This window comes from Spermophilus citellus, assembly GCF_964194105.1.
Source record: "Spermophilus citellus genome assembly, chromosome: 15".
Classification (NCBI taxonomy): domain Eukaryota; kingdom Metazoa; phylum Chordata; class Mammalia; order Rodentia; family Sciuridae; genus Spermophilus; species Spermophilus citellus.
This window is the reverse complement of record NC_138195.1, coordinates 61,426,054-61,449,554: the sequence shown is the minus strand read 5'-3', so window position 1 is coordinate 61,449,554 and position 23,501 is coordinate 61,426,054. Positions and strand designations below refer to the sequence as shown.

Genomic DNA, 23,501 nt, shown 5'->3' with positions numbered 1-23,501 from the left:
TGATTTTTTTTTTTTTTTTTTTGGTTATCCTAGGCAGAGTTAATGCCTCTTTCCTCTGAACTTACACATCATTGGTTTATTTATATAAGAGGCTTTCATATTGCACTGTAATTATTTATTTCTCCATCTCTTTCACCAGGCAGTAAACATCTACAGAGCTGAGAACATGCCTTATTTATCCACCACTAGCACTTGGCACACTGCCTATCAATATGTAGCTGGCATATATTTATTCAGTAACTGAAAGAATGAATCAGGTGTAGTTTTGCTTTGAATTGGAAGCATAAATATGATGGCAAATTTGTGTGTGTGTGTGTGTGTGTGTGTGTGTGTGTGTGTGTGTATGCTGGGGATTGAATTTAGGGCCTTGTGCATGGTGAGCATATGCTCTACCACTGAGCTCTACCCCTAGCCTGGCAATTTTCATTTCAAATATTATTTTGAAGACTATCAAAGGATTCCCCCAAATCTAAAAAGCTTTAGAAAATGTAGAATAAGATGTATCCTAATTCTTCAAAGAAAGCCTTTCTTTTATTTTGATAATCTTTAAATACCACACATCCCGGTGCCTTGGGAGGCTGAGACAGGAGAATCATGAGTTCAGAGCCAGCCTCAGCAGCTTATCAAAGGCCTAAGCAACTCAGTGAGACCCTGTTTCTAAATAAAATATAAAAAAGAGCTGGAGATGTGACTCAGTGGTTAAGTGTCCCTGAGTTCAATCCCAGGTACCAAAACATAAAATAAATACCACACATCCCTTTAGCTTCTTCCCAAATTGATGACTACTCTTTTCAGCAAAACTATTCCAAGTGTTATTTATCTTCTGAGTTACCATTTTCTTTCTTTTCAGTTCTTGAGTCCTTTTCAATCACTTATATCCTTACTACTCTACTGAAATAGTTCTTGCCTTACTTGATATTTTCTCTCCTCCTTGAAACATGCTCTTCCCTAGACTTTAGGCATTCATTTTCTCTTGAAAATAGCTTCTCCTCATTCTTTGTTGGTTCTTTTCCTCTCCCTGACCTTAGAATATTGGAACATCCTGAGGTTAAGTCCTCAGCCCTCTTCTGTTTAGTCAGATTTTGTTGTTGTTGTTGTTGTTGTTGCTGTGACCAAAAGGAGGAAAAGTTTATAAGTTTATTTGGGACTCACAGTTTCAGAGGTCTCAGTCCACTGATGCCTAACTCTATTCCTCTGAGCCCGAGGTGAGGCAGAACATTATGGTGGAATATTATTGAGGAGGAAAGCAGCTCAGGGCATGGCAATCAGAAAGCAAAAAGACAGCTTTGCTCACCAGGGACAAAAATATAAACCCCAAAGACATACTGTCTGTGGCCTAACTTCTTCAGCCACATCATACTTGCCTATATCACCACCTAGATAATCCATTCAGATGGGATAATGAACTGATTAGATTACAGCTTTCATAACCCAATCGTTTCACCTCTAAACTTTCTTGCATTGTCTCACTCATGAGCTTTTCAAGGACAGCTCATATCTAAACCATAACATCTTCTCTGTCTACTCTTTCTCTTAAGATAACTTCCCTTGTATCTGTCTTGCTAACATTTCCACTTGTATATGAGAAGATCTTGAATTTAATGTATCCTTTAAGAAAAGAACTCCAGAAACTGCCTGATTTGCATTTGACATTCAGTAATGAATGGTGACTTAATTAATGAGTGCTACTTTTATCCACTTTTATTTAAGTCTGAAAACTTAAATAAAAATCTTCTTTTTCCCTAGACATCTCAGGTTTGGACTGTGGATTCCAACAGTGCCCAATTTGTTTCTTTTTTTTTTAATGGGTTGTTCAAAACATTACAAAACTCTTGACATATCATATTTCGTACATTAGATTCAAGTTGGTTATGAACTCCCAATTTTACCCCATATACAGATTGCAGAATCACATCGGTTACACATCCACATTTTTACATAATGCCCTATTAGTAACTGTTGTATTCTGCTACCTTTCCTATCCTCTACTATCCCCCCTCCCCTCCCCTCCCATCTTCTCTCTCTACCCCATCTACTGTAATTCATTTCTCTCTTTATTTTCCCGTTCCCCTCACAACCTCTTATGTGTAATTTTGTATAACAATGAGGGTCTCCCTCCATTACCTTGCAATTTCCCTTTTCTCTCCCTTTCCCTCCCACCTAATGTATCTGTTTAATGTTGATCTTTTCTTCCTGCTCTTCCTCCCTGCTCTGTTCTTAGTTGTTCTCATTATATCAAGGAAGACATTTGGTATTTGTTTTTTAGGGATTGGCTAGCTTCACTAAGCATAATCTGCTCTAGTGCCATCTATTTCCCTGCAAATTCCATGATTTTGTCATTTTTTAGTGCTGCGTAATATTCCATGGTGTATAAATGCCACATTTTTTTATCCATTCATCTATTGAAGGGCATCTGGGTTGGTTCCACAGTCTAGCAATTGTGAATTGTGTTGCTATGACATCGATGTGGCAGTATCCCTCTTTTAAGGTCTTCAGGGAATAGTCCGAGAAGGGCAATAGCAGGGTCAAATGGTGGTTCCATTCCCAGCTTTCCCAGGAATCTCCATACTGCTTTCCAAATTGGCCGCACCAGTTTGCAGTCCCACCAGCAATGTACAAGAGTACCCTTTCCCCACATCCTCGCCAGCACTTGTTGTTGTTTGACTTCATAATGGCTGCCAACCTTACTGGAGTGAGATGGTATCTTAGGGTGGTTTTGATTTGCATTTCTCTGATTGCTAGAGATGGTGAGCATTTTTTCATGTACTTGTTGATTGATTGTGTGTCCTCCTCTGAGAAGTGTCTGTTCAGGTCTTTGGCCCATTTGTTGATTGGGTTATTTGTTTTCTTATTGTTTAATTTTTTGAGTTCTTTGTATACTCTGGATATTAGGGCTCTATCTGAAGTGTGAGGAGTAAAAATTTGTTCCCATGATGTAGGCTCCCTATTTACCTCTCTTATTGTTTCTCTTGCTGAGAAAAAACTTTTCAGTTTAAGTAAGTCCCATTTGTTGATTCTTGTTGTTAACTCTTGTGCTATGGGTGTCCTATTAAGGAATTTGGAGCCCGACCCCACAATATGTAGATCGGAGCCAACTTTTTCTTCTATCAGACGCAGAGTCTCTGATTTGATATCTAGCTCCTTGATCCATTTTGAGTTAACTTTTGTGCATGGCGAGAGGAGGGGATTCAGTTTCATTTTGTTGCATATGGATTTCCCGTTTTCCCAGCACCATTTGTTGAAGATGCTATCCTTCCTCCATTGCATACTTTTAGCTCCTTTATCAAATATAAGATAGTTGTAGCTTTGTGGATTAGTCTCTGTGTCCTCTATTCTGTACCATTGGTCCACCCACCTGTTTTGGTACCAGTACCATGCTGTCTTTGTTACTACTAATCTGTAATATAGTTTGAAATCTGGTATCGCTATACCGCCTGATTCACGCTTCCTGCTTAGAATTGCTTTTGCTATTCTGGGTCTTTTATTTTTCCATATGAATTTCATGATTGCTTTATCTATTTCTACAAGAAATGCGGTTGGGATTTTGATTGGGATTGCATTAAACCTATAGAGAACTTTTGGTAATATCGCCATTTTGATGATGTTAGTTCTGCCTATCCATGATGGGTATACAGCGGAGTTTTACAAAACCTTTAAAGAAGAATTAATACCAATACTTTTCAAGCTATTTCAGGAAATAGAAAAAGAGGGAGCTCTGCCAAATTCATTCTATGAGGCCAACATCACCCTGATTCTGAAACCCGACAAAGACACCTCAAAGAAAGAAAACTACAGACCAATATCTCTGATGAACCTAGATGCAAAAATCCTCAATAAAATTCTGGCGAATCGGATACAAAGGCACATCAAAAAAATTGTACACCATGATCAAGTAGGATTCATCTCTGGGATGCAAAGATGGTTCAATATACGGAAATCAATAAATGTTATTCACCCCATCAATAGACTTAAAGATTAAGAACCATATGATCATCTCAATAGACACAGAAAAAGCATTTGACAAAGTACAGCATCCCTTTATGTTTAGAACACTAGAAAAACTAGGGATAACAGGAACTTACCTCGACATTGTAAAAGCTATCTATGCCAAGCCTCAGGCTAGCATCATTCTCAATGGAGAAAAATTGAAGGCATTCCCCCTAAAATCTGGAACAAGACAGGGATACCCTCTATTACCACTTCTATTCAATATAGTTCTCGAAACACTGGCCAGAGCAATTAGACAGACAAAAGAAATTAAAGGCATAAAAATAGGAAAAGAAGAACTTAAATTATCACTATTTGCGGATGACATGATTCTATACCTAGAAGACCCAAAAGGGTCTACAAAGAAACTACTAGAACTAATAAATGAATTCAGCAAAGTGGCAGGATATAAAATCAACACGCATAAATCAAAGGCATCTCTGTATATCAGCGACAAAACTTCTGAAATGGAAATGAGGAAAAACACTCCATTCACAATATCCTCAAAAAAAAAAAAAATACTTGGGAATCAACCTAACAAAAGAGGTGAAAGATTTATACAATGAAAACTACAAAACCCAATTTGTTTCTTGACAAAAGCTTTATGTGGAAGTTATCTTTGTGGAATTTGCGTTGCTAAGTAGATTCTCCAGTAGAGGGTGCACAGGTATCATTTATGTTTCAAAAACAGTCCTAGTAAGGAAAAAATTCAGTAATAAATAAATCAAATTTGCTCTTGGAGGTATCTTTTCTCTGATTTTCTATTTATTTTGTTTGGAGGAAAATTTTGAAAGGTTATACTTATGAATGAAAATTTTCTAAGTGGAAGGAAATAAAGAAAAAAGTACATTTTAATTTTAGTCAGTTTAAGGGACACTACAAATGAAAGCAGCAGATTACATGTGTTTTCTAAATTAAAACAAAACTCATAATGTAGGTTGAGGCATTATTTTAAAACATGAAAGAGGCACTATCCACCCTTACCACGTGGTACAGTGCCTATTAATATGTATCTGGTACATTTTTATTAAATGACTTAAAGAACAGATAGTGTAGTTTCTCATTATGTATATGGAAATATTCCAGAATCTGGAAAAATCTGAACTTGAAATAGTAAACACTTTTGGTCCCAAGTATTTGGATAAAAAATACTCAATCTGTACAATATCTAAGAATTCGCGTGTGTGTGCGCGCGCGCGCGTGCATGTGTTACTGAGCATCTAGCCTAGGGCCTCACATATGCTGGGCAAGTGCTCTACCAGTAAGCTACATCCCAAGCTCTTTGGCTTTCTATTTTGAGCAGGGTCTCCCTAAGTTGGCTTCAAAATTGCAATCCTCCTGCCTCAGCCTACCAAGTAGGTGGAATTATAAGTATAGACTACCCTGCCTTGCAGCATTTTTCTAGTCTTTTGTCATCCTGATGAGCAGTCAGAGGACACCCAGATGATTAGTGAAGTAAGAGAATGGAGTATATAAATGAGGGACTGAAAACATTTGGAGAAGTGAAAGAATAGCCCTGTAGAAAGTCAGCTGCACTGGGTATGTGAAGTTATTTGAACCCCAGCAAATAGGAAGGACATCCACATGCCTGACTGACTAGAGAGTTGCCAATGAACACTGTGGTATAGGAACCTTTATTTTACTTAAGCTCCTTAAGCAAATCTAGATTGTCAGAGCATGCTGGTTTATGGGTAAATCTATTATCCTAAGCTTACATCCCATGCATGGGCATGTGTGGGTTTGCATAGATATGATTAAGCATATGCATTTAGATGAGCTATATGAATACCTAGAGGGAAGAAGGGCTTATGAAAAGATGATAATTCATGTTGTAGGACTGTGCTTCTCTTTTGCACTCCCCCAGAGCAGTTTTGAGAGCAGAAGATTGCTAGTTGGAAACATTAGAAAGCTATATTCTCAGGTGCCCTCACTGACAATTTTATTAGAATGCCGTTATAGGCAACAAGAATCTAGATGAGGTTAGATACTTTTTAAAGCAGTCGTTTTTTTAATGAAAGAAAGAAAATGGATAAAAACTAAAGTCATGATTTGATTTAGATGTCAACACACTTCATTTATTACCTCTAGCAGGGAGGCAGGGGAAGGAGTGGAGGGAGCAACACCCTGATAAGGATTTTAAAACACCAGGAAACAAGGGCAAAGGGATCAGCAAATTTAGATGAATGTTTTGATACTTTATGAATATCTTGTGAAGCTCTATCTTTAGTTTTCCTTTGTGTGAAAAGCATAGAAAGGTATACATGAGATTTTAGGATTTTTATAAGGACCCAATTGTTTGTTAGTGAAGGCTAGAAGGAAACAAAGAATTCCAAATTGTTCTGTCAGGATTTCAGAATAATACAATGATAGATGAAATCTAAAGTCAACACAAGCAAGGTAATGCTGTAGAAGCCAAGATTTTCAATAAGTATGTTTATGCATTGTGACAGCTTATAAATTAAAAACCTAGCAACTCTTATGAAATACACTTAGCTATCCTAGGGATAATGAAATAGAGGTGAGTTATTCTGTAAAAGTTTGGATCCAGCGCTATATTGACAATGGAAGAGAAAGTAATTTTGAAAATAGTATTTCTTGATGATTTGGTGTGTTTATATGTCACACAGTTTAAAGGTTTTTATGGTCTTTTGTTACAGCAGCCTGAATGGACCAAATCAAAACAAAAGCAAGAACTGAAAGCTGCTAAGAAATTGAAGTGGGTAAGCATTGATAAGAGTATAGATAGAAAGTTATATTGACTATAGATTGGAGTAAAAATAAAACTATTAATTTTCAAAATCATTGTATAATTAATTAATGTGGAACATTATTTCAAAGAGCCAAGATAGAATGTATATGCTGAACTGATTAGGGTACTCAAGAGAAAAAAAATGAGAAAAGTCAAAATGAGTTAAAATGAGTTTAAAAAGTTAGAATGAGAAAAGTCAAAAGAACCTTGGGAAATGTATCACTTTAAGAAGCCTGAAGATAACTCTAAATCTCAGAAGCAAACATTGAGACATTTCAATGTAGTCACATTTAGTCTTGGACAAATTTTAACTTCTCCCTGCCTCTATTTCCTCTTCTGTATAGAATGGTGAACAACGATGTCCTCCATATACAGATTATTTTTCTCCTGCTTGAGATTACATACACAAGTAAGGTTGAATACTTTATGAATATCTTTAGATTTCATCTATCATTGTATTATTCTGAAATCCTGATGGAACAATTTGGAATTCTTTCTGTTTTCCTCTAGCCTTCACTAACAAACAACTGGGTCCTTATAAAAATCCTAAAATCTCATGTATACTTTTCCATGCTTTTCACACAAAGGAAAACTAAAGAGAGCTTTTTAAAGTATTTCCTTAAATATTAAATCATATTGCTTTGTGGCCTGGACATTAACTTCCACTTTTCCTCTGACTCAATGGACCATTTTGCTTATTCCAGGCGGGGGGAGAGCCTTTTAATTAATGATAGTAGTAAAGGAGCTGTGAATATTGGATTCTTAATTTTTTTTCAACATACAGGGAAGAATATAGACATAATAATGACATAAGCCTGGTGTGAAACATAATTGTCATTTCCAGTTGATTGCAATAACAACTGTTTCTTTATCTGCAAAAATAGGGCTACTACCCACCTTGACAAATGAGAGTATTATTCGGTACTCAAATCAATACATTTTGAGGTGTTTGTTCGTTTTCTTCTTATATATAATCCACTAGAGCCTAACTAGAAAATAAAAGACAGATTTATTTTTGGAGTCTTAAAGAAATCACTGCTATCTTCCAATAAAATCTTTAAACAAAATGGAACGAAGCAAGTCTCACAAATAATAAAAATCAGACACTGGCAGGGTTTGAATACCAAAGTGGATTTTAGGCAATAGGTATTAAAACAACTTACATCTCCAGGATTCTTCTGAAGAACATTATAACTGGTCATTTCTTCGCTTGTGTACATGATTTCTAGATTGTCATAGGAAAATTAACCCTCATTTCAAACTATTAGGCTTTGAAGTCTGAATAACTAGGCAACCGGCACTCATCAACTGGCGGGCTCTATTTTCAGGGCTGAGCCCTGTCTCTAGATGCCTGGAAGGTTAGTCAGAGAGGGTATAACCCCCTCGGAGGCTCATGTTCAGAACCTTCAACTCCTTCTGATGCAAGGGCCTCAAAGCATCCCTCTCTCTCCTTTATTTTATTCATTCATTTATTCATTTATTTCTCTTTCCTCGTCTTCTGAGCTCCTACTTCCACCCCATTTGGCTGCTTCTCTTTTTCCATCTTCGTTTTCTCCCATAAGTGGTCAAAATGGGAAACAGAAGAATCTTTTCGTTGCTTGGTATAGTGATGGAAAAGATTTTTTAACTAAGGGGGAAAAATATTTCCCAACAAGGTTCTTTACTTCACAATGAGTCTGAAGGTCTACTGATTCCCTCCTGAGTGCTAAATCAATCAATCAATCAATCAATCAATCCCCCACCAAAATTGTCCTTTGCCACTGTGAAGAGGTTGGGGTCTTTTGGAGCGGGTAAGAGTCCGCAGTCAGAAGGCGAGATCCCGGAGCTAAGGCGCTCCGGATCCCGGGAGGCGCGTGCAGGACCTCCCCACCGTCCGCCTGCACAGTGGGGAGGCGCGGGAGCCGCGGCAGTCCAGCCCGGGAGGGGGGCGGGGGCCGTCCCGGAATGCGAGGGGCGCAGGAGGAGGTGGAGACGTCGGCAGCGGCGGCGTGGGGGTGGGGGGGGGGAACGGCGCGGCTGCCGCAGGGGAGCGGCGGCGGGCGCGAGGGGCGGGGCGCACTCCTCAACACCGCCGCTCCGCACTCTCCGCCAGAGCTGAGTTGCGGCGGACTGGGCGCAACACAGCGGAGCCCGGCCCGCGAGCCCACGCGTTCCCGGGTCCGTCGGGTGCCGCGGCGCCTCCCGCAGGGAGTCCCCGCGCTGCTGCACCCCGTGTTTCCCGCAGCGGCTGGGGGCTTCGGACGTGCGGTCCGAGAGCCCGAGGCAAGCGTCCCCAGAGACCACCGTGGGCTTCATGGCTGGAGCGGAACCGGTGAATTGAACCCGAGTCAGGCAGCTTATTTAAGGCGTGAAGTTCCTAGTCAGTAGCGGACAGCGGCACAGCCATGAGTAACAGCAGCACCCTCATGGACCTTTACGGGCACCTCCGTTCTCTCCTCCTGCCGGAGGGGGAAGGGGCGCCCGAGGCGAACCCCGATGGTGAACCCGACCCGGTTACTAGTACCTGGGCGCCGAGCCTGTCGGGCACCATCTCTGATGTGACCCCTACTCCATCGCCCACTTGGAACACAACCCCGGATCTTGTCCTGGGCTGCGGGGAACAGATCAACTATGGCAGAACTGAGAAAGTTGTGATCGGTGCCATCCTGGCACTCATCACGCTTCTGACGATCGCGGGCAACTGCCTGGTGGTAATCTCCGTGTGCTTCGTCAAGAAGCTCCGCCAGCCCTCCAACTACCTGATCGTGTCCCTTGCACTGGCCGACCTCTCGGTGGCCGTGGCGGTGATGCCCTTTGTCAGTGTCACGGACCTCATCGGGGGCAAGTGGATATTTGGCCATTTCTTTTGCAACGTCTTCATCGCCATGGACGTCATGTGCTGCACGGCCTCAATTATGACTCTGTGCGTGATCAGCATCGACAGGTAAGCGCTGGGCCTCCCGGTCCTGGGGTCTGACAGTTGATGTGCTGTCAGCTAAGCCGCGTGCGCTTTCCTGGGAGAAGCAAGCCAGACCTCATCGTGGTATTAAGAGCTGAGCTAAAAATACAACCCCACACGTATCAACCCTATACCAATCAAACAATTTCAGTGACAGCATACCCTATATACACTTTTAAAAGAAAAGCACGAAATATTCTAGTTTATAGTAGTGACGAAATTTAAGACCAAAGTTAAGAGTATTTTAAGCATTAGCAGCTTCACCAGGGGGTCCCTTGGCTTGATTTTCAGAAGGAAGGGATTTGAGGCTCTCTGACTTGGCAAACCCATTCTGTGAGCAGTAGCGTCATTTCTTGCATTAAGGAATAAGTCCAAAAAGAAGCCACCCTGCTTCCTGATTGTGGGAGCTACTGTTTGTCCCAATGAAAGGACCTTGGCTGGTCCCAGAATGGTGTGTTACATATCTCAAACGCTACACTTTTAGGATTGCTAATTCTGAATCTCGTTCTTGTTAAAGTCTGTTTTCAGTGTGTGGCAATGTTGTTTTCCTGCAAGCTCACTGACTGGAATCTTATTCTGTATATGAAAGGTTTGTTCTAGGCTTTCATTATATTCCCTAGTTCTCTAGAGAACTCCCCCAGTGGAGTTCTGAAACAGTGGCTGACCATCTGTTAAGGATGCTGGAGAAAAATTGCTGTTTTGGGTGTCATATTAGTCTAGGAGATGTCCAGAGTTTCCTCAGATTTCAAGATTAAGGATTTTGAAGTGCAGCTAATCTTTAGCCCTAGAAATATTATGCAATTGACGGCTTGAAGTAATTTCCATGCTGTTCCATCACAGAACAACTCTGTTTTATTTGAAACTGAAATATTAAATCTTAGTATTCACACTCAGAATTCTGCTGGTGTTGTGTTTAATGATACAGAGAAATAAAACATTATTTATTTTCTTAGTGGTCCTATAGAACCTTTAAACATACGAAACAGGAAAAATAATTGATGCTTCTGCATTTAAAATGACAGTGCCTCAAAGGATGGTCTAGCATGTAACTGAGATTTTCTTTTTTTTCCTACTTGAAAATACTCTGTGTTTTGTTTATATTTGACATGTTCCATTTTGCTACTTGACCAGGGTTTTCAATTTGTAAATAAAGAGAATGATAAGAAAGGGGATATTGTTTAAAAAAAAAAAAGGAAAGAAAGAGAGAAAGAAAAAAAGGAACACATTGTAGTTGCGTTTAGTGATTTAGTTTTTTTTTTTAAAAAAATGATTCTGTCATTTTATATATTGTGGCAGGAGCTGCTGACAGCAAACGAGGAATTATTTTAAGTGCGGAGCAGGAACTGTATGTGTGAGAATACTGGCACCAAACTTGGCAGCTGAAGTTATGAATTACTGTAGTTAAGAATGACAAAAACATATGCATTTACAGTCTGGCTGTGGCAACAAAAATTAAAAGAGTATGTTTAATACACATAATAAATATATGTATGAATTAAAAGAGCAGAAATCCGACTATTCAGCCACCCAAAACATTGGTTCTTCCATGAATGGAGCCCGGGTAAATGGACTTTAGTGTAATAAAATAAATGACAATTTATACTGCTAGTAATACATTTATAACCCTTTTTTTCATTTCATAATTGATAAATGATAGATAAATAGTACATTGTACTAACTTGTTTCCTAATACAGCCAGTGCTTCTGTTCCTGAGGACACGTTCAGGTTTGGCTGAGATCATACTGTGATTCCTGTACAGGAGCTAAAACCGTTCTTCACTCTTTGTGTGTGATTTAGCACCAACAGGAATGTCATGAATACAGAGAAGAGGTTAATTCTTCTTGGCAAGAATTTCTAATTTCTTCATTATGATAGTTGCAAATTATGATAATATAGGCATAGAGAATCTCTTTTTTTCCCCTATGAGTTGCCCTATTGGTGAATTTTGCTTAAAACTAATTTTAGAAGATTAGTGTATCATTTCTTTAGATAAAATGAAGAGTTGATAAAAGTGGAAGAAACAAATTGATTTTCTCCTAATAACACACAATATTAAACATGAGAAAAAGGAAAATGCATTTGACATCTAGGCTGAATTATTTCTGAAAAGAATGTTTTCTTCAGTTCTCATGTGTGGCAGATGATATAAAGTGTGCTATGAAAATATGAAAAAATTATCTTTATTCATTCCCTCTTGAGTACCTAATATAGGTTGTACTATACTTTGTGCAGTACAGAGATGAATAACAATATCCTTGCTTTTTAACTTATATAATTAATTATATTGTGAGAATTTGGATACCTGTTGGGCAATTAACCTGGCTGAAGTGAAACCTATGATTTTTCTTTGGGTGTCTAATTAGACTAGGAGAAATGTTTCTCAGGCTTTTGGCTAAGATCACATGTCAACAAGGAGATATGTGGGATGCCTTCTCAGGATTTTCTTCCAAATGCTCACCACACCCCCCCCTTTCAAATAATGATTCCTGTTCTTTGAAGAAGTAGCAGACATGAGAAGGGAACTTTCTTATTTTCCCACCACTAATAAACAGTCTTCCCTGAATCTGTTCTCTTCTTTTTGTTTCTTTGCAGTTAAAAGGCAAGAAGACATTGTGTCCTAGCAAAAAAACAAACCACCTGAATTTTACAGTGCATCCCCTGTCCCTCTCAAAGACTTTGTTCCTGTATTGATTAGCTCATTCCTGTCTTAGCTTCTCATTTCTACTAGGTCAACTCAGGCTTCTGTCTTTAAGATTTGGTTTTACCTGTTCCTCTAATTACTGCGCAGCTTCACAGTTGAAGCTTCTCAAAGAATTGTGCCTACAACATATCTTTCCTTGCTTACTCTTTAGATAGATGAGTTTGATGTTCACCACATTTATTGCGGTATTTGAAGTATTTTCCTAGTTCCACTTCTGTCCATCCCCCATCTGTTTCCTTTTAGAAGGTAGAATGTTCTATTTTTTTGAAATTTTAAGTGATGTAAAGTTTAGATATAACCAAATGGACAGATCTTAATTGTCCAATTCAATCCACAAAATTAATACTGCTTATCAAGTATAGACTATTTTGGTCACCCTAGAAAGTTTTCTTGTGCTCCTCCTGGAATCATCTTTTAAAAGTGGAAACTAAATTGCCTTTTATATATAGTTTTAATATTTATTTTTTAGTTTTCAGCGGACACAACATCCTTGTTTGTATGTGGTGCTGAGGATCGAACCCGGGCCGCACGCATGCCAGGCGAGCGCGCTACCACTTGAGCCACATCCCCAGCCCTATATATAGTTTTAAAACGTGCAAAAACAGTTTTATATATTTTTCAGGGAAGCTTGGATAAGGAGTAAAAGTATAAAATAATGTGGAGTTTGATGGACATCACATTTAGGAATGTGGTTATTGATGTTGGGGTGGGTGAAAATGTAATCAATTATATAATTACAATCATGTAAATTGTATTAGTAATCTTTTAAATCTTGATGCTAGATATGGCTTTATTCTTGGTATAGTTTTTGTATGTCTGAAATATAATTTTCAACTTTATTTTGAAATATATACATAGAAAAATGTACAATCTTTTTTTCTTCTCTGACTCTATGCTTTTATTATTTTTTATTTTTAATATATTTTAATTTATTTGTTTTAATTAGTTACACATGACAGTACAATGATCTTGTCATAGCATACATTTGAATCAGATGGGATATAATTTTTCATTTGAAAAATGTACAATCTTAAGTGTAGGTGCTTGATGAATTTCCACAACGTGGACACATCCTTGTGAGCACATCTGTCAATGAAAAAGAACATCGTCAACCTTCCACAGGTCCCCTCTCCCTTTTTAATTTCTGATGTCCCCAGATATAACTATTGTCCTGACTTTTAGCATCATAATAAAGTTTTACTTGCCAAAACTTAATATAAGTGGAATTATATAATATGTACTTTTTTGAATTTTGCTTCATTTGCTCAATATAATGTTTGTGAGACTCATCCACAGTTTTTAGCCTGTCAGTGGTTCATTCATTTTACAGCTGAATAGTATTCTGTTGTATGAATATGCTATAATTTGTTTATCAGCTCACCTCTAGATAGAAATTTGAGTTTCTAGTTTTTGATTATTACTTATAATGCTGCTCTAAACATGTATTTTTTTGTACAAGTAATTCTGTAGACATGCTGTAATTTCTTTTAGGTAAATATAAAGCTGAATAATAAGGTACTGTTGAGGATTTTAATTCTGTCTACCTCTTCATATCTTTTGCATTATCATTCTCCTGAAATTTAAATCTATAGATTAAAAATATAATTTTTTTTAAATTTTTGATTAAAGCAATGATTAATTAATATTTACAACATGTGTACTTTTCCCACTTCTTTGAATTTTCTACATTACCATGCTTTCATCTGTGATCATTTTCTTCTGTCCAGTTAGACTTCCATTAGAATTTTTTTTAGTGACAGTTTGCTGGTGACAAATTTTCTCAATTTTTGCTTTTCTGAAAATGCCTTAAAAATTTAGAATACTTGGGAATCAATCTAACAAAAGAGGCGAATGACCTCTACAAAGTAAAGTGTATAACGCTAAAGAAATGAGAAATTATACCCCATTTGATTCAAATGTATGATATGTCAAGATCATTGTATTGTCATGAGCAACTAATAAAAAAAAGAAAATTATAATCATCATAGCAACCAGTAACAATGAAATAATGTGTCATTGAAATGCTGGGAAAGAATCTGAGTGATATAGTTATTTGTTAAGAGTATTGATAGGCCCAGTAGTGCTAATGGTCCAATATAAAAAATAACTCAAATGTTCTTGAAGCACACACCCTGACTGACTCACATAGATTCTGTATAATTCAGCAGCTGTATTTACAATTATAATGCGTGATGTCAGGCAAAATAAAATTATAGTCAAATATCCATTGCAGTAACATGCTTCTGTGAACAGAAAGTTGAATGTAAAAGAAAATAGATTTTTTGAGATGCTTTAAAATATTCTGTGCTTAAAAGCAGTAAAGATTTTTTATCATTCTATTTATCAAAACTGTATAATTAATATCTGTGACATTCAAGGCATATGACCTCACCAAAATATTAATGAGGAGCAGGACTGTTATGTTGAGGAATGGGTAGAAGTATAGAAAAAATAAAAATCGCATGTAATAAGCAGGTATTTAATCTGGATACTGGTATAATATAATAATAATTATATATATATATATATATATATATATATATATATATATATATATATATTCTACATTTATGCAATAAAACATTTCCATTTCCATGCTGGTTCAAAAAAAAAAAAAGAAATTGAAGAAGAATTAGAAGATGGAAATATCCTCCCATTTTCTTGGATAGGCAGAATTAATATTGTCAAAATGGCCATACTACTAAAAGTGCTATACAGATTTAATACAATTCCTATTAAAATTCCAATGATGTTCTTCATAGAAATAGAAAGAGCAGTCATGAAATTCATTTGGTAAAATAAGAGTCTCAGAATAGCCAAAGCAATCCTTAGCAAGAAGAGCGAAGCAAGAAGCATCAGATTACCAGACCTTAAATTATACTACTGAGCTATAGCAACAAAAACAGCATTGTATTGGCACCAAAACAGACATGAAGACCAATGGAATAGAATAGAAGACACAGAGATAAACCCACATGAAAACAATTCTCTCATTCTAGACAAAAGCACCAAAAACATATCTTGGAGAAAAAATAGTTTCTTCAACAAATGGTACTGGGAAAATTGGCAATCCATATGTAGTAGATGAAATTAAACCACCATCTCTCACCCTGCACAAAACTCAACTGAAAATGCCTCGGTTTATCTTTCATTTAAAAATATTTTTGTGGAGCATAGAATTCTATATTTGTAGTTTTCCTGCAGCACCATAAAACATTTTTTCTGTTGTCTTCAGATATCCATAGTGTTGGTTGAAATATCAGCCATCAGCTAACATTATTATTACTCTTTTGAAAGTAACTTACCTTTTTGTCTCTGATTGTTTTTAGGGCTTTCTCTTGGTGTTTAGTTTTTATCATATTTCTCTGATGTCCCTAAGTCTGGAAGTATTGATTATTGTTTGCTTATTTACTGATAACCCTGCTTGAGGTTCTTAGTAATTTTTGTATTTATGAATTGCTAACTTTTATTAGTTCATTCTTGTCATTTCAGACACTGCTTCATTTTTCTCTCTTTTCTCTATCTTCAAATATACATATTTATACCTTTTATGCTTTATATATTTCATACTTTATTATTCTGCCATGTCTAATCTGTTGTTTAACTTTACCTACTGCGTTCTTCATTTCAGTAATTGAATTTTACAATTCTAGAAATCAAAAATCAAAAGACCAAAAGCTGCCAGACTGCTGAGAGCCACAGCCGAGTCGGAATGGCCCCTGGCATTTTGCCAACAGTATTGGTTGACAGGCGAAGCATTGCTATCCTCCTCGGCTGCTACTTTGGAGTTCTCGTGGGGATTCCCGGGGATTCCCGGAGAGTTCCCATTGGTTGGGGAAGTGCAGGAGGAGGGATTTCCGGAGGATATTTCCGGCTGCTGGTTCCTGGTGGCGTTGGGGAGGAGTTCCTGAGAGCGTGTGTGGAGCGTGCTGGTGGAGTTCAGAAATAAAGTTTGTTCCTGCTTCAGTGGCTCGTGACTTGTGCCCAGCCAGACTGCGGCATTTGGCGGCCCGTACGGGGAACGCCTGAAGCTCGGGGGTAAGTGAAATTGCTCGCCCATAAGGGAAGGCGAGAGAATGGGTGACCATTTCAAAAAACAATGTGTTCTTGTTTTGATTTGTTTTGTTTTTGTTTCAAGCTGCCTATCCCTAGAACTTTCTCAGGCAAACTGGGAAAAATGGTTGGCTCAAGGTTTGAAGTTGTTCTCCCCTGAGGAAGAGATAGAAATAGACCACAAATGCACATGTCAAGAAAATAGGAAAATTGATACAACGATTTTTTGTTCCGTTTTTGTTTCATTCTGTTTCGGTTTTGTTTTGTGTTATCTTATTGGGTTGCGTTATCTTTATAGTGGATTAGAAATTAGTAAAAAACAAACTGAAAGAGTGTTAAGTAAATTGTTAGAGATTCAGACCATGGAGAATGACATTTTAGATCAAGTAAAAGAGAAGGTCTCTCGAGCTAGTCAGATAGAGGAAGAAAATTTAAAGGAAGAAAGCTTAGAGGAGAAACAGCTATTAGGGAAAAAGCTACAACAGGAGGCTGCTACTAACACCGTTCTATCACCAGAGGGCATAATTCAACCAACAGCTCCACCTATAGAGACAGCTGAGTGGCCCTCAACCCCCGTAGTTGATAGATAGGATCCTGAGATAGGACCTCAAAGATTAGCATGCCCTGTACTTGAGCAGGCAGGAGGGCAGCAAATTCACCGTGCTTTAGATTTCAAAACAGTGAAGCAGTTAAAGGAGGCCGTAAAACCTATGGTCCTCAAGCACCCTTCACTGTAAGCATGGTTGAATCCATTACCAACTTGGACATGATGCCAGCAGATTGGGCTAGCATGTGTAAATCTGTGCTAAATGGAGGACAATATTTGTTATAGAAGGTTGCCAATGAGGAATTTTGCACGGAGACGGCTAGGCGAAATGCAGCAGCTGGTTACCCTCAAAGAAATCTCGATATGTTGTTAGGAAAAGGACCTTATGAGGGTCAATGGCAACAAATTGATTATGATCCTGCTATATATGCACAAATTGCTGCAGATGCAGTTAGAGCATGGAAGACTTTACAAGGACATGGAGATTTACAAGGTCAATTATCTAAGGTAATACAGGGAGCTAATGAACCTTACCCTGAATTTGTAGATAGGCTTATTCAAACAGCTACCAGAGTTTTTTAGGATACAGGACAAGTAATGCCATTAAACAAACAACTGGCTTATGACCAAGCAAATCATTGGTGCAGAGAGGTCATTAGACCATGGAAACATGGAGATTTAAACACATATATTAAATTATGTAGAGACATTAATGAAAAAGGGCAAGTCTTGGTAGCTGCAGTACAACAGGCTTTAGATGCCAGGCCAAAAACATGCTACAATTGTGAACAAACAGGACATTTTAAAAGGAATTGCCCCATAGGAGGAGGGTTTAACAAAACTAGGTATCAAAGGAGTAGAATACTGGGTATTTGCCCACGATGCCATAGAGGGAGACATTGGGCTAATGAATGCCATTCTCAAACCACCATAGAGGATACTCCATTATCAAAAAACGGACAAGGACCAGGTGTTTACCCACGATATCATGGAGAAAGGCATCGGGCTCCACTGCCAAAAAACGGACAGGGGGGCCCAATGCTCCGGGGCCCATGACCACAAATACATGGGGCACTGGAGGAACCCAGAAACACCATGGAGGAACCCAGCAACACCATCAGGGTAGTGCCCAGGACACATCCATCAGATCTCTCATCAGACGAACCAGAGGGAGCGCAGGGTTGGACATCTGCACCTCTGCCAGAGCAGTACTAACTCCAGAGATGGGAGTTCAAATCATTCCCATAGGAGTAAAAGGACCTCTTCCCCAAGGAACAGTAGGCTTATTGTTAGGACTCAATTCTTCTACTCTAAAAGGACTTATGATAAGTCCTGGGGTAATTGATCCCAATTATGAAGGTGAAATAAAAATTATAGCTAGTTTTCCAAAGGGTATATCAGTAATTTCACCAGGAGATAGAATAGCACAGTTATTAATAATACCCCGCCTACATGATAAATTTTCCAGTTGTACTGTAGAAAGAGGTTCCAGGGGATTAGGCTCCACAGGTGTAGATTGGGCTATGCTGTCTTTAAATTTAGATTCTCGCCCAATGCTAAACTAAATATTCAAGGACATGAATTTAATGGGCTACTGGATACAGGTGCAGACCTTATCATCATATCTCGTCAAGAATGGCCAAAACATTGGCTGTTACAACAAGCCACTCAAATGCTTCGAGGCCTAGGAGTGGCAACTAATCCCCATAGAAGTGCAATGGTATTAGATTGGAAGGATCCTGAAGGATGTGAAGGAACTATACAACCATATGTATTGGATCATCTTCCTATAAATTTATGGGGATGAGATGTCCTAGATCAATTAGGTTTGACTTAACAAATAACATCAATCCAAATGTGCCCACTATTAGGGCTAGACAAGGTTTCAGGAAAGAAAAAAGATTAGGAGAACAAGAACAAGGTATAGCAGCACCAATTCAAATAGATCAAGTAATAAATAGACATGGATTCGGTTTTCAGAAGGGGTCACTGAGGCAATATAAATTTCTTGGAAATCAGAAAGACCAGTATGGGTTCCTCAGTGGCCCCTGACTAAAGATACAAGCAGCCCATAACCTGGTCAAACAACAATTAGCGGAGGGACATATACAACCTTCCGTATGTCCCTATAATACTCCCATTTTTGTCATTAGAAAGAAATCTGGTAAATGGAGATTATTGCAAGATTTAAGAGCCATTAATAATGAGATGGTTATTATGGGACCTGCTCAATCAGGGATTCCTCAAATGTCTGCTTTGCCAAAAATCTGGTACGTTTTAGCTATAGATATTAAAGATTGTTTCTTTTCAATTCCAATTCATCCTGAGGATAATCCACATTTTGCATTACTATCCCTGCACTGAATCATGAAGGTCCTGATCAGAGATATGAATGGAAAGTACTCCCTCAAGGGATGGCTAACAGCCCAACTATGTGTCAAATTTATGTTAACAAAGTTATCCAGCCACTTAGAAATCAAAATCCTGACCTACAAATATTTCACTATATGGATGATGTATTATTAACACACAAAGATAAAAACACATTGCTAGAATGTTATGCCACACTTACAAATTTATTAAAAAATTATAATCTAGAGATAGCGATAGATAAAGTACAATTAAATTTTCCAATTAATTATTTAGGAGTTCTATTATCCTCAACCATGGTCTGTCCACCAAAAATTTAAATACGAGTAGATCAACTCAAATCACTTAACGACTTTCAAAGGTTATTAGGAGACATAAATTGGATAAGGCCTTATCTAGGCATACCAACAGGAGAGTTGGGACCTTTATTTGATATCCTAAAAGGTCCATCAGATCCAAATTCACCTCAAATGTTAACACCTGAAGCAAGAAAGGCATTAAAAATTATTGAAACATATATGGAAAATATGCATTTGGATAGAATTGATATAAGTTTGCCTTTATTATTTATTGTAATACCAACAAAAAATATTCCTACAGGAGTATTTTGGCAAGAAGGTCCATTATTGTGGATACATTTATCTTATTCTCCTAACACTATTCTTACTAGGTATCCTGAGGCTGTAGGACAATTAATACTCAAAGGAATAAAAGCAGCAAAGGGAGTGTTTGGAATTTCTCCCAATAAAATTATTACTCCATATACTATGGATCAAATTGATGAGTTAGCTAATGAGTTAAATACTTGGGCAATAATCATGTGCAAATCTAATGTTTCATTTGATAATCACTTACCATCTAATCCTTTGATGTCTTTTTGGTCTTCGCATCCTATAGTTTTTCCAAAAATGACAAGAAAAACCCCTATCATGAATGTTCCAAATGTATTCACTGATGGGTCAAATAATGGTACAGCAGCAGTAGTTACCCCTGATAAAACTTTTACATTTTTAGTACCCAAACAATCAGCTCAAAAGGTAGAGCTTAATGCAGTTTTACAAGCTTTTGTGATGTTTAAAGATTCTGTATTTAATTTATTTTCTGATAGTCAGTGTATAGTTAATGCTATAGTATCCCTTGAAGATGCTGGTAGGATTTCCCCTTCCTCTACTGTTTTATCTTTTTTTTTCCACTATACAAAGTTTAATCTGGGACAGAAAAGATCCATTCTTTATAGGACATATCAGAGCACATACAGGATTGCCTGGAGTCCTTAGTTTGGGAAACGATTTAGCAGATAAATCTACACATGACATACATATTTTCTCTACACTAGAAGAAGCTACAAATTTTCATAAAAGTTTCCATGTCAATGCTAATACTTTACAAAAGCATTTTAAAATAACTAAGGAATAAGCTAGGCAAATAATAAAACAATGTCAAAATTGTGTGACTTTTTTATCACAAGTTAATCTTAGAGTCAATCCTAGAGGACTGATACCTAACCATATTTGGCAGATGGACTTCACACACTTGCCAGAATTTGGAAAGTTAAAATATTTGCATATTACAGTTGATACTTCTTCTGGATTTTTGATGGGCTCCCTTCATGCCGGAGAAAAAACTAAAGATATTATAGCTCATTGCTTACAAAATTTTGCCACTGTGGGCATTCCAAAACAGTTAAAAACAGATGATGGTCCTGGCTATACCTCTACCTCTTTTAAACAATTTTGCTCATCACTTGGCATTACTCACATAACAGGAATCCCATACAATTCACAGGGACAAGGCATAGTTGAAAGAGCTCATCAAACTATTAAAATGTACTTATTAAAGCAAAAAGAGGGAATTGGAAAGGGGTATATATCCCCCAAAGATAAACTTAAAATAACCCTTTTTACTCTAAACTTTTAAAATTTGGATTCATCAGGGCTTAGTGCTGCGGAAAGGCATATGTGTCCAAAAAATGTACATAAGCCTAAGATACTTTGGAAGGATATTCTAACAGGACAATGGAAAGGTCCTGACCCAGTGATTTTCTGGAGTTGGGGTTCTGTTTGTGTGTTTCCACAGGGAGAACAGCAGCCGATTTGGATTCCAGAGAGACTAACCAAAGTGATTTCTAAAGACCAAAAAGAAGATGATTTGACTCAAATCCATAACAGCTGATATCCAGAACTCCAGCTTGGCTATTCTTACATCTGCGACAGTGATTAACCAGGATGCTTTTTTCAATATCTATTTTATTATTGCATTTTTCCACATCATAAAGTTCTATTTTATTTTTTGAGCTCATACAGACCTAGGTTAATGTTTTTCTGATCAGTTTTATTTTTTGACTGTGGAGTTCTTAAATATTTCAATGGAGATTTCACCTGTGTAAAGCTACAAGGCCTTTACTATTATTGTCTTATGTGTTGTATGTTTGTGTGCACACTTCTGTTTTGTGTTGTATGTCTGTATGTGCGTATGTCCATATATCATCTATGAGGAGCGCTCATGAAAAAATGGATCCGAATTTTTTTTATTCATGTGATTTTAATGGTTTAATTTAAATTGGGTAAACAGCTGTTCAGGATTTTTTAAATATGTGAACAAATAAGGAGGTTAACAGATCTGTTTGTTTACTTTCACCTTTCCTTTTCATTATATTTAATAATTCTGTTCAGGATAATGTAAATTTTTCAGAAAATTGTTTTCTTAGTGCCTGTTAGAATGTTACATAATTTTTTTTTTAGCATCATTGCCAGAATTCCTATCTTCATCCTAGTGCCGGTGAAGACAAAGATAAAACCAAACTACAGCTTCTTTGATGGCTATCACTGTAAACTGTATAAACTGATGCATCAATAAATAATAACTCAACAAGTAATGCTCAATCAAGGAGTCGATTTACTTTGGGAGGAAATGGACATATTGATAGATTCCTCCGCTATGAACTGCTTGCAGAACTTGCCTGGACTAGGTATTACTTGTATATATTGTGAACTATCTTTTGGTGCAGCAAATTGTGGTAATGCTGGAGTATCTTTGCTGATGGTGTCACCGGTGGTACAATTTTTCAAAGGAGCCATCAATTGGCTTGGTGTCGTGGCATTTCTGTATCCTCCTCCCTTCTGCTAGTGATGGTCTAAAATTTGGGGGCCAACAGAGGTGAGGCAAAGAACCTCACCCCCCACTGTCAGCAAGGCCAAATTTGGGGGCCAACAGAGGTGAGGCAAAGAGCCTCACCCCCCCACTGGTGCAAAGGCCAAATTTGGGGGCCAACAGAGGTGAGGCAAAGAACCTCACCCCCACACACACTGGTGCAAAGGCCTATCCACAAGTATGGCTGTATGCTGGACTGGTAGTCAGTGACGGGTATGATCCAATTGCAGTGGTACCAACCTAAGACAGGAGGCTGACGCCTTGAGGTCAGCTCATCCGATGACGGGTAAGGACCATATGTTGTATTGGACAACCTAACAGGCATGGTCCCTAAGCCACATTGCTTGTTGTTTAATTAAACAGAAAGGGGGAGATGCTGAGAGCCACAGCTGAGTCAGAATGGCCCCTGGCATTTTGCCAACAGTATTGGTTGACAGGCGAAGCATTACTATCCACCTCGGCTGCTACTTTGGAGTTCTCATGGGGATTCCCAGGGATTCTCAGAGAGTTCCCATTGGTTGGGGAAATGCAGGAGGAGGGATTTCCGGAGGATATTTCTGGCTGCTGGTTCCTGGAGGAGCCGCATGGTGTTGGGGAGGAGTTCCCGGGAGCATGTGTGGAGCGTGCTGGTGGAGTTCAGAAATAAAGTTTGTTCCTGCTTCAGTGGCTCATGATATGTGCCCAGCGAGACTGTGGCACCAGAGTGAAACAGCAAAAAGGCAAGAGAAAAGGGGCTGTCAATGCCCTTTTAAAAGGGAGAGGCAGAATTCAAGGGTATTTTTTTAGCCCACCCCTAAGGAGAAGGCACAGAATGACAAAAATATAGCCCAGCCAAATCCAAAGGGAAAGTCTTATGGAAAGAGGAAAGAGAGTTAAAGGAATAGAAAATTCAAGATGGGGAACATTGGATTGTGTAGAGGTTGGACAACACTTCGTCCTGAAGACAAAGCTACTCTCATACATGAAAGCACATTCCAGGCAGAAACATATTATTTGCAGGATTTG

General features: G+C 38.1%; 1 protein-coding gene across 3 annotated transcripts in view; it reads left to right on the top strand.

Moving 5' to 3' along the window:
• The first annotated feature begins 8,846 nt into the window (after nt 1-8,846).
• Nucleotides 8,847-23,501, top strand: part of HTR7 (5-hydroxytryptamine receptor 7) — a 129,517-nt gene continuing 114,862 nt past the window's right edge. For all 3 annotated transcript variants that reach the window (XM_081268206.1, XM_081268208.1, XM_081268207.1), the window contains exon 1: nt 8,847-9,659. In XM_081268206.1, coding sequence (XP_081124332.1) covers nt 9,121-9,659 — 539 coding nt within the window. In that variant the 5' untranslated portion in view covers nt 8,847-9,120. The remainder of the gene's footprint in view (nt 9,660-23,501) is intronic.